Source organism: Equus asinus, chromosome 5 (assembly GCF_041296235.1).
Source record: "Equus asinus isolate D_3611 breed Donkey chromosome 5, EquAss-T2T_v2, whole genome shotgun sequence".
Classification (NCBI taxonomy): domain Eukaryota; kingdom Metazoa; phylum Chordata; class Mammalia; order Perissodactyla; family Equidae; genus Equus; species Equus asinus.
Window position 1 is genome coordinate 66332322 of NC_091794.1, and position 12131 is coordinate 66344452.

Here is a 12131-nt window from a genome sequence, read left to right on the forward strand (position 1 = left end):
TAAAGATAGGTCGAGGGGCTGGCCCCGTGGCCGAGTGGTTAAGTTCATGTGCTCCACTTCAGTGGCCCACGGTTTTGCTGGTTTGGATCCTGAGCACAGACCTGGCACCGCTCATCAGGCCGTGCTGAGGTGGCGTCCCACATAGCAGAGCCAGAAGGACCTATAACTAAAATATGCAACTATGTACTGGGGGGCTTTGGGGAGAAGAAGAAAAAAAGGAGAGAAGACTGGCAACAGATGTTAGCTCAGGTGCCAATCTCTAAAAAAAAAAAGACAGGTTGATGATGAGTTGTTTCAGATTTTGTGTCTTAGAAAGGCTTAACTTTGCTTTCATTTTCGAAAGATATTTTTACTAGGTATACAATTCTCTAAGTTGACTGAATGTTTTCCTTTCAGTAACTTAAGGATGTAGCCTCCATTGTTTCCATCAAGAAGTTTGTTGTCATTCTTATCTTCCCTCTGTAGGCAACATGCCTTTGTTCTCTGGAAAGTTTTCCTCTTTACCACTGGTTTTGAGCAATTTGATTATAGTGGGGCTTAGTGTAGTTTCCTTTTGCCTGGGGCTCCTTGAGTTTCTTGGATCTGTGAATTTATAGGTTTCCTCAAGTTTGAAAAAATTTTCAGTCATTATTTCCTCAGATATTTTTCCTGATCTCCTGCCCTTCACTTTTCACAGACTCCTTTAACACATACATTAGGAAGCTGGAAGTTGTGCTCATCAATTTTCTGTTCACTTCTGAACCCTTTTATTTTTCAGTGTGTTTCTTTTATCATGTGCTCTAGTTCACTAATCCTTTCTTTTGCCATTAATCTCAGTCAGTATATTTTTCATTCAGGCATTGTAGTTATTATCTTTAGAAATTCAATTTCATTCTTTTTCTATTTTCCATGTCTCTACTTAACCTTCCAAACATATAGAACACAATTAAAATAACTTAATGTCTTAGTGTGGTAATTCTAACACCTGTGTCAGTACTGGGTGGGTTCCAATTGGTTGATTTTTTTTCCTTATCATGGGTCACATTTTCCTACTTCTTTGCGTGCCTGCTGATTGGATGCCAGACATTTTGAAATCCGTTTTGTTGGGTGCTGGGTATTTTTGTATTCCTACAAATATTCTTGAACTTTTTGGGGTTGGGGAAGGGCACAGTTGCATTTACCTGGAAACAGTTTGATCCTTTCAGATCTTGTCTTTAAGATTTGTTAGGCAGGACCAGAGCATGCTCTACCTAGAACCCATCATTCTCCGTGACTCAGGCAATACCCTTCTGAGTTATCTACCCCGCGCCGAATGAATCATGAGGTTTTCCAGCCTGGTCAGCGGGAACAGACACTATTCCTAGCTCTGTGTGAGTAGCAGGGACTATTCCTGCTAATCTTTTTCCATTGATTCTTTCTCCAAGTTAGCAACAGGGTCTCCTATGTTGTATTCCCCAGAGCTTAGAGCATTACTCTCAAATTTTGACTGATCAATATCTTCCTCAAAAATGTGATTAGGAGAGGGTTCATTCTGAGATAAGTGCCCCTCCTCTGTGATCCCACAGCAGCCTGCAGCTCCTCCATCATAGAACTTAGGATATCATCTTGAAATTGCATGTTCGATAGGCTTTATGAGGGCAGAGGCTGAGCCCGTATTGTCCAATGTCATTGCCCCAGTATCAAGCACAGTGGGAGTACAAGTATTTGTGAAATACACGTTCTGAATTCTTCATTCTGCTTTCAAACTACTTGGTGAGAAAATGGGTCTTTAAACAAGGCACAGAGTTGCAGACCTCTGGAACAGGGAATTTTAAATAGTAGCCATGCCTCAGGCAGGAGCTCACCCCCTGTGAGGTTATAGGCCTATCCCGGCAGATAGTTGGGCTTAGACCCTTATGAGCCTATTTCACCTAAAGGCAACTAGCCAGGAGCATGGGGTGGGGTATGTATGGGAAGGCTTCAGACTAGTCTCCCTGTTTAGGGAGGCCTCTTCGTCTAAAGACCTTGGGGCAATTTGAATTCTGTGCAGGCCTTTCCTTCCTTCTGCATATATTTTAATGCCTACCAATGCCTGGCACTGGGCCTGAAGACCTTCAGTGCTGGGTTGCAGAAGATGCTGTTCACATGGTATTCTGTTTGACGGTCTAGGAGGCATTTGATATCATGTGTATCCAGATCGTCCTGCTAGGGTTCCCATCCCAGCCTGCTACATAAAGATCAACTAAAAGCATGTCTATTCTACATTTCTTTTGACTATCTGGCCAAGTACATCTTTCTAATCTTGCTCTAGATTTAATTAATCGATCATCTTAGAATGCCTGCTCTGGGCCAGGTCATTGGAGAAGCCATTTGACAACAAGAACAGCACCCCTAGGGTGCCCTAAGGCTGGGGCACTAGGCAGTTTCTGAGCACTGTATCTCCCTCTTTACAAATCTTTCTCTCCACCTTCTGCCATCACCTTCACAGTACAGTTCATCTTATGCCCTGAGCACAAACAAAAGTGAGATGGGACAAATTGAAAATACTGTGGGAAGTGAACTCATTTCATTGATTGGTTCATTCGTTCATCAATTCAATATTTATTGAGCACCTACTAAGTGTCAGACACCATGCTGAATGCTGGTAGTATAAAGACTAGCAGATACTGCCTTTGTCTTTAAAGAATTCACAGTCCAGTGGTGGAGGCAGACAAGTGAACAAACAGTTACAATAATGTGAGTGATAGACGCTAACGTAGGAGAATACATAAGGCCAATATCTAATTTCTTGAAGAGTCCAAATTCCCTGAGAGAAAAGGTGTTTATCTTTCACAGTTACAAACAACACAGTTTGTAGAGGGTGAGCCCTCAGTAAAGAGTCAAAAGAACTGGATTCTGGTTCCAGCTCTGTCTTCAAATAGCTTAGTAACCCGACAGTCATTTCAGCTTTCTGAGCCTCAGTTTCCTCATCTGTAAAGTGTGACTGATGACACCAGTCCTGCCTACCTCATTGGGTTATTGCAAAAATCAAGGGTCACGAGAGTAATTTTTTCGTTAACTGTAAAGATTTCTACAAAATAAAGCATGCAATCATAAGTTATATTCCTGTGTTTAATTTTAAACGTTGTTCAGCACTTCACGTACGTGCTGAATGATCGTTTTCTTAAAAAAAAAAAAAAGAATACCAGCAGGTAAGCGTCCCTCACTGTCGCCAACTTCACAGCTCAAAGCAGGTCTGCCTTGCCCTTTCCTGCACTCCAGAAAGATATTTGCCGTCGTCCCCACTTCAGAAACGAAAGAGGGGAGGCGCCAGAGAACCCGTCCCGGAGCACTGCCTCTCCAAAGCGCAGGCCCGGCCCCCGCCCGGTCGCCCCGCCCCCGCCCAGGGCCGAGGACCGAGGACCGCGCCTGGCTCAGGAAGCCTCGCCTCCCGGCTCGGGGGCCGGAGGAGCCGCGACTCCGCCCCGTGACGCGCAGGCCCCGCCCCCGGCCCCGCCCCCGGCCCCCACCTCTCGCGCGATCTCTCGAGACTAGAGGCCGGATGGGGTCGGGGCCCGTGATGGCGGCGGAAGAGGCGGATGTGGATGTGGAAGGGGACGTGGTGCCCGCGGCGGCACAGCCCGGGTGAGGCGTGGAGACCGGGTGTCTCCGGGACGGGGAGCGCGGGGATGCGATGAGAGGCCCTGGAGAGGCCTCGGCCCGGCCGAGGAGGGGCGCGGGGCCGCCCGCTGGGCCGGTCTGCGGCGGCTGGGAGCGCCGCGCCTCCCGCCTGCTGTGGGGCGCCGCCCGCCGGCGGAGCGCTGGCTTGCTCCCTTGCCCCACTCCGGCACCCGGCCCTCGCCCAGCCGGGCGGCAGCTCGGACGAGGGCGGCCTCTGGCCAGGACCTGAGCCCGCGCATCCTCGCGCCGTCGCCTGCGTGCCGGCGGCCTTGGGCGTGCCGTTCCATCCCGCCTGGCGCGACTTTCCTCTTCCACCGGGGGCGGTTGTGGAAACCCCCTGGAGGCAGCCCCACCGGAAGGAAGGGGCGGGCTGCGGAGCCGGGCAGCTCTGGGACCTCCCGCATGGGCTGGCCCCGCCGTCGCCCGCAGTGTGACCTTGCCCCAGAGGTGTAGGCGGTCCGAGTCTCAGCCCACGTGTAAACTGACAGTCGGGATGAGCACCTCCTGCGGTCGCGGGAGGGCCCCGCGACGCGGCGCTGGGATGCGCAGAGCACAGGTGCCCTGTAGCCGCCCGCTGCCGTCCCGGCTCAGAGCGGGCGCTGAGGACCCGGCAGGGGTCGCAGGCACCTGATAGCGGTTCCCGCGCAGCCGGCCTCTGTGGTTTAAGCGGCAGCCTCCAGCTTGAGGGCTCTAGCCCTTTGCTTGCTCTTCGTGTAAGAAATTGATACCGTTTGGAAATGTGTTTCCAGAAGCGCCTTTTAGTAACGGAAGAAGCCTAGCCTGGTCAGGAGTAAGACATAACAGTCACTGTTCACGTATGTTTAGACGGAGTCAATCTTGACCAAGTGCTTTTGCATGCGTGATTTAACTCACTTTTCACAACAAGGCTGTGAGCTGGGTGGGCACGGATGTCTGTCTGCAGTCTAGAGAGAAACGATCTGGCCTTGGAAACGCTGAAGATCATCTGAGAGCGTTGGCTCTACCCCTTTTCATAGGTTCTGTATTTTTCTGATTGTGTGTAATTTTTCTCCCTTTTCTCTTGTTCCTTCTTTTCGCTTAGTATCCTCATTGAGCCTTAGGTTTACTGGTGGCACCTGTGATCATTCTGCTCTCATGCAAGCAGGATTACAAAGGTTGTTGGTTCCTGATGGTCAGAGCCATTGCTTTACACAACTCCAGGGAGCACCCATAATATTATATTCTGGTGAACGGTGCTCCCCGGTGTTGAGGCTCAGATCATACGGAGTCTAGGGTGAATGATACCCCCTGAAGTGTGTAGTTACAGCTGATGATAATGTCTGTGGAACCGTTGAAGATTGATTGAAAACACACTTTTTTAAGTACTTGCTAAGCGCTAGGTACCAGAGGTAGAAGATGGCATTGAAACTTTTTGGTTTCCCTTCTGCTTCTCTGACCATTCCTTCTAGTCCTCGTTTTCTGCTTGACCTTTAAATCATAGTGTTTCAAGGGGTTTTGTTATGAGACTTCTCACTGTGTAGCCCCTGGTGATACCATCTCAGAAGACTTAAATTTCTGTTAGGTTGGACCAAATGAAATTCTGCCAATTTTTGACCTACAAAAATCGGTGTTTTAGGGCCTGGTCTAGTGCTTAAGTTTGGCACACTCTGCTTTGGCAGCCCAGGTTCAGATTCTACACCATTTGGCAGCAACCATGCTGTGGTTGTGACCCACATACAAAATAGGGGAAGATTGGCACAGATGTTAGCTCAGGATGAATCTTCCTCAGCAAAAGACACACAAAAAAGGCAGTTTTATAAGTTCCACCTAATACATGCTGATGTTTCCCAAATCTGTCACCCAGTTCTCTCCTCAGCTTCAGATCCATTTGTCCAGTTCTCTGAAATCTGTCTGTCCTTGGATGTTCCACAAGCATCTCGATCTCAGCTTATAAACTTTCCCCACCAAACCCACCTCTCCAGGTTCCCCAGTTCAATAAATGGCACCAGTCACCCACGGCACAGACCTAGACTTTATCCCTCCTTCTTACTCTCTTCTTCCACTCCTCCTATCCTGTCAGTTCTTGAGGGTCTGCTGACTCTAAGTATCCTCTCAGGTGTATTCATCTCCTATTTACACTCTGTGTTCACTAGGTCTGGGTTACTGTCACCTCTCTCTGGTATTTGTGTAATCACTCCCTCTTCACTGCTCCTTTCTTTTAAGCCCCCTTCCGTTCTTTCCTGAAGTTGGAGTAGTCTTTCTCACATCCAGTTCTGATCATGTTATTCCCTTCAATCCCCACATGGCTTTATGGTAAAATCATCGTTCTTTAACATCTAGAGATCTGTGTGTTCAATGCCCCACCTACCTCGTTCATTCAATCATTCAGCAAATGTTAGATGGAGCACCTTTTATATACCAAGCCCTGGGTAGATAGCAGTTATCAGAACTGAGTGCTTGCTGTCATAGAACTAACATTCTTAGTGGATGAGACAGACAGTAACATATATATGCCAGATGGAGATAAGTGGAAAAAGATAAAAGAGAAGGTGGATGGCTTGTCAGCTTTTTCTCGTGTGCACCAGGAAAGGTCTGGAAAATGTTAACGTCTGAAACTACAGGACCTCAGAGGTCAATGTGGATCTAGTGGAGGGACTGGATTTGAAAAGGGGGGAAGCAACAGAATTGGCAACAAATTGGGTGTGCATTGTAAGGCAGTAAGGGCAGACTCAGATTTCTGACTTGGGCAACCAGAGGGATGGAGATGCCATTGGCTGAGATAGAGAACAATGGAAGTGTAGCAGATTCGCTAGGTGAGGTGAGCTAAGGCTTAAACATGTTGATGTGTAGTACTTATGGAGGTTCGGGTAGGTGTCCGGATGCATATGCCAGAGGTATGGATGTTGCTAGTCTTTGTGCCAGAGGTATGGATGTTGCTAGTCTTTGTTGAGGAATACTAGGTAAGAAGATGGCTGCAGTAAACTTGAAGTGATGCTAGTCCCACTTCCTGCACCCTTAGCAGACTAGTTAGTTAAGCACAGGCTTCCTTCTGCTGATAAAGTCTCAGAACCCTTTTTTTTTTTCCTTTTAGATTAGCACCTGAGTAAACAACTGTTGCCAGTCTTTTTTTTTTTTGCTTTTTCTCCCCAAATCTCCCCAGTACATAGTTGTGTATATTTTTAGTTGTGGGTCCCTCTAGTGTGGCATGTGGGACGCTGCAGCGTGGCCTGATTAGTGGTGCCAGGTCTGCACCCAGGCTCCGAACCGGTGAAACCCTGGGCCACTGAAGCGGAGCGCGCGAACTTAACCACTCGGCCATGAGGCCGCCCGAGAACCCTTTGTTTAGCATTCCTGGTAGTCTCTGCCCAAGCAGAGTTGGCCCTTAAGTTCAAACCTTTTTGCCATCAACAGTTGAGGGAAATTACTGCTTTTAGTTCTTTGTGGACAGGCTGTTAGTCCCGCAATTTATTAGAACCACTGTAGCACTAATTGAAGATTTAAGAGTATAAACCTGTAGATAGGTTTTTGTAATCTAATAGGTACAAAATTCCTACTGCTAGACTGGGTCTGGGAAAAGTCAGTAACTTAACTACGAAACTTGATAACTTTAAGGCATACAAAAGCAAACATTACATTTAATTATATCGTAGATTGGGCCTCCCCAAACCTAACTATTCAGAATTTTTTCTTAAAGTGAACAGTATGACTTTAGAGAGTTCTTATTAGTTCAATGAAAGGAGTGGGTAAATTAACAAAGTTTAAACTACCATGGACATAGAAAAGCCCCCAAATAGCTTGTTAATTTTTTTTATTATATGAGTTGTTGTTGCAACAGTGCGTTTTCTTATATCTTCGCTTACTGCCCTTCAAGTATTTCCTATTTTGGTTCTTCCATCTATTCTTATTTTTTCTTCATTTTGAGGGTGGTGCTGTTGATAGTGTCTTTTATACTTTAACTAAAAAAAATAATAGTGAAGTTGAATTCCTGTATGTACGTGGATACTCATCAAAAGACATTTGCAGTGTTGGTTCATAGCCACAGAGCATGTTGGGGTTACTGCTTTGGGGTATTTTTTTCCTCATGAAACAGAAGAAATGAACAGACGTGATGTGTAGCAGTTGAAATAGGGTGGCTTAAAGCCTCTCTGAATTTCACAGACCAAAGAGGTAAAGCAGGCGTTTCTGCAGTGTTAAATCTGTCACGGGGAGAAGGGAACTGGATATTTGCTTAACATCTACCACCTGCCAGTCACTGTGCTGTGTGAATTTATATCCCTTAACTGGTATAATATCACTTTTGTACCCATTTTCTTTATTACAGAAGTGATGAAAATACAGCATCTGCTTTACAACAAGATTACTACCTTGATTCATCGTGGAGAACTCAGAATGGTTTTATTGTAAGTATTTTATGAAAATATCAGGTGCATTAAGCTATTACTAATTGCCCTACTTTTTTACTTGGTGCTAGTTCTCAGCAGTCGCAGAAGTAATATATTAAAATATTTTTCTTACTTTAAAAATAGAAGAAACTTATTCTTATTTCTTTTGACTTTGAAAAATGGCCTTTTGGGAAACAACTTTGGAGCCAGCTAGATTTAGGTACAAATCCTTACTCTACCACTTATAAATTTATGAGCCTCGGTTTCCTCATCTAAAAAGTGAGGATCATTGCAGGGTTCATGTCTTCATTTAGGAGTTATTTGCTGAGTACTTACTGTGTGCCAGACATTGGGCCAGGCTTGGGGGATGCAGCTATAATCAAGACAGACATGGTCCTGCTCTCAAGGAGCTTATATTCTAAAGGGGAGTCAGGTGATAAACAAGTAGACAAACTAATTATAGATCATGAAGAACATGAGCAAGATGCTAACTGAGTAACAGGTTGGGGAACCTGCTATAGATAAAGTTGTCAGTGAAGGAAACTGAGGAAGTGACATTTAAGTTGAAAAGTAATAGACAGTGAGGAGTAGATTTGTGAAGAGCTGAGGAAAAGCATTCTAGACAGAAGGACTAGCAGCACAAAGGCTCTGGTTGAAAGCCACTGTCTAAAACAGTGGGACAAGGGGAAGTGAGCTATGACAAGGGTGGAGAGGCAGAGGATAGCTCTGTCATACTTGTAGGACGCAAAGAGACCAGTTGGGAAACATTTGTCATAATCTAGGCAAGATTTCATGATGACTTGGCTTGAGGTTGTGGCGGAAGTGGACAGATGTAAATTATAGTTTAGAGGCAGAACTGCTTGGTAGGTTGGCTGTGGGGATTGAGCAAAAAGGACAGAATCCAGGACGATTCCTGGGTTTCTAGCGGGAATAACTTGAGGACTAGAGGTGCTATTTATAGAGTTGGGAAGACAGGGCAAGGATCAAGTGAGGGTATGTGATGTCAAGTTCTGTTTTGAATATGTTAAGTTTGAGAAGCCTACTAGATATCCAAGGGAAAGTTTTGAATGGGCAGTTGCATGTAACAGTCTAGACAGAGCTTGGAGAAGAGACCTGAGCTGAAAATGTTTGAGTTGTGAGAGTTGCAGCTGAGTATGATCATTTAAGGAGAGATTGTGGCTTATGGGAAAAAAGAGCAATGTGTTGAGTTTTGGAAATTGGCAAAATGCCTGACACCTAAATTGTTCCTCGTATGTGACAGCCTTAGTTACTTTATAATGGGTAGGAGCCTGAGCCTTGGAATCCAACAGACTTGTGTGTCAGATCTCTGCTCTTCTACTTGAAATGCTAGCAGTGCTGTGGATGCATCAAAAGTATTGATGCTCACCTGCTAGCGTTATTGTGGGAATCAAAGATATGTCTGTGTGCTCAGTAAGTGGTGGCTTTATCATTTGTAATCATTGTATCATTTTATGTTTTTATTTAACAAAACATAGAAGCTAATTTCAAAAAGTAGTAAATAAAAAAGAAAAATATATTCTTCTCTTTTTTAATAGCCTTGGACTCTGGATAGCACCATCAGTGAAGAAAACAGAGCTGTCATTGAGAAAATGTTGTTGGAAGAAGAGTATCCTTTAATGATTATGAGGAAAGTAAGATTTCAGTGTTAAAAATCTGTAAGTGCAAAACTTACAAAAGACACCACTGTTGATTACTAGATGGATTTTATTTGGCCCCAGATAGCTTTTATATGGTATGTTGCCTGCCTATGCAGAAAGGAGCCTTTTATTCCTATGGTTCTATTTTATCACTGAGGCTGAGATCTAACTCAGTATTTTTGAGTTTCTGTTGTCAATCAACTCTTTATACTGTCTGAATATTGAGTAGAAATTATAGAATGTTCTAAATCAGCTGGAACCTTTAGTCCAAGCCTCCATTTTCAGTTATATAAGCTGAACCCCAGAGACATTAATTTGTCCAAGGACACAGAATTAGAATATGAAAAAGTTCTTCTCTCTTCTTACTCTACCAATTTATAGGTGTTATGTGGGAGGAATCTAAGTAAAAAGGCGCAAAACAAATACCATAGGATGAAAATTTCCCCCCCAGGAATTGTATATCCTTACCCACAGTTCAGCCACTGACTTCTTGTCCTTGTTTCTTTTATCTATTTGTGATGTTGGCAACTTAACTTCTTTGGGACTCAGTTTTCTTATATGTCAAATGAAAGGATTGAACAAAATGATTTCTGATTTTATGATTTATAAAGATTATTAATAGTCTAATAAGTAGTGGTTTATTTTTAACTCTCTCATTTGTATTTCATGGATTTCTACTTCCTTTTTAAGCCAGAATTTCTCTGTTCCCTTTATTTCCAATTAGTGCTATGTTGATTTCAGAGTGTCTGTCTACCTTTAATTATCATAGGTTAACTCCTTTTAGGCTTTCTTATTCTCTATCGCCAAACATTGCAGTTATAGCCGAGATCATTGCTTTTCAGTAGAAAAATAGTGTGAGTTACATATATCATTTAAAATTTTCTAGTAGCCAGAGTAAGAGCAGGTGAAATTAATTTGAATATATTTTATTTAACCCAATGTATTTAAAATATTGTTATTTCAGCATTTAATCGATGTGAAAACTTTATTGAGACATTTTGCATTCTTTGTTTCATACTCTTGGAAATCCATTGTGTATTTCATACTTATAGTACATCTCAGTTTGTGCTAGCCACATTTCAAGTAGTCAACAGCTATACGTGTGGCTGTTGGCTAATGTATTGAATAGTGCAATTGTAGATTCATGAATACTTCAGCAGTCACTGGTTCACTTCCAGATTTGGAAACGGAACCAGATTTGGAAACGGAAAAGTTGAGAGTAAGAGCTATGTGAGATCTTGAAGGATGGGGGTCATGTTTAGTTGTATCTTTGTCCTTAGCACTTGGTATGTAGCGTAGTGCCTCCCATACACACTGTCCAGTCAGCATCGATTAAGTGAAGAGTGTGTGAGACTAACCTAGGAGTATCGCAGTCAGCTCGTTGTGAGAAGTTTGAGAGGGAGGCTCCCTGGTAGCTTCGACCTAAGTGTGTGCTATGTTTATTAGGGTGGAGAACAACCCTGACCTCTTCTCTTACGTTTAGAAATATGAAAAGAAATACTCCTAGATTACCCTGGACAACCAATCAAATTCATCTATTACATTCTCCATATATTTTAGGAAAAAAGGTTTCAAGAAAACATTGAGGACGTTTCTTCTCTTAGCCACTTCTAATAGGGAAGCTAAGAGGAACTAGCATTTATGCAGCACACATTTGATGCAGGCACTGTGTTTGTGCGATTCCACAAGAAGTAGCTAATCCGTACGACAACCCTGTGAGGTATGAGCGTTTTATCAGAATCTTTCTAGACCTGGGCAGCATTTTCAGAGGGACTGGTTTAGCCGGGATTCAAATGTGACTGTCAAGAGTGTGCGAGGGCCTGCTTTATAGTAAAGTCACATAAAAATTACATGACTTTATTATTGTTTTAAAAGTTTCTTTAATAATTACACAGGTATTATTTGTCTAAAAAATCACTTCCAGAAAAATTCTGTCTTGATCAAAAGGAAGATCATAAAAAATATATGAAAAGGTAAAATCTATTTATAATACTTTTGAAAGTCTGGACTGTATTTTTAAAAGATTCTTCACAAGCTTCCTTATTTTCTTTTTTCATGTGGTGCAGTGTGCAGAAAACAGCAAAAATCATGTATGTACTTATGTTTTATATTTTAAAACCTTTCTGATAAGTTAAAAATTATGGGAGAATTAAAAAATTATTGTTGGCCTGTGAAAAAGCCCTTTTGACCTTGGCTTATGCAAAAATATGAAATCGAAAATTTTTTTGTACAGATTTTGGAATGCCCCAAGATAATTTTATGATGTTACTTATTTGCCAGAATTTCTTTTATGGCCCTGCATAGGTAATTTCGTTAGATTATAGAAAAGACGGTTTCCTAGGGATTTGGGGGGAAATTTTTTAAAGCTGCTATCTATTAGGAATTGACCCGATTTCTCTTGCTCTGTCAGTTAATTTTCAGGCATTTCAAACAAAAATTTAATGTGAATTTGTGGCTTTCAAAAATTATCTGGAGAAATTAAATATTAACTATTTTATAAATATTCTTTCCCTAT

The 12131-nt window shown here is 43.1% G+C and overlaps 1 protein-coding gene across 11 annotated transcripts in view; it reads left to right on the top strand.

Moving 5' to 3' along the window:
- The first annotated feature begins 3426 nt into the window (after nucleotides 1-3426).
- Nucleotides 3427-12131, top strand: part of MYSM1 (Myb like, SWIRM and MPN domains 1) — a 40601-nt gene continuing 31896 nt past the window's right edge. For 7 of the 11 annotated variants that reach the window (XM_044770915.2, XM_070509791.1, XM_044770917.2 and 4 more), the window contains exons 1-5: nucleotides 3427-3582; nucleotides 7898-7976; nucleotides 9515-9585; nucleotides 11512-11589; nucleotides 11683-11706. In XM_044770915.2, coding sequence (XP_044626850.1) covers nucleotides 3500-3582; nucleotides 7898-7976; nucleotides 9515-9585; nucleotides 11512-11589; nucleotides 11683-11706 — 335 coding nt within the window. In that variant the 5' untranslated portion in view covers nucleotides 3427-3499. Of the gene's footprint in view, nucleotides 3583-7897; nucleotides 7977-9514; nucleotides 9586-11511; nucleotides 11590-11682; nucleotides 11707-12131 lie in introns of those variants that run through there. The other 4 variants (XM_070509793.1, XM_070509794.1, XM_070509799.1 and 1 more) reach the window with 3 other exon arrangements.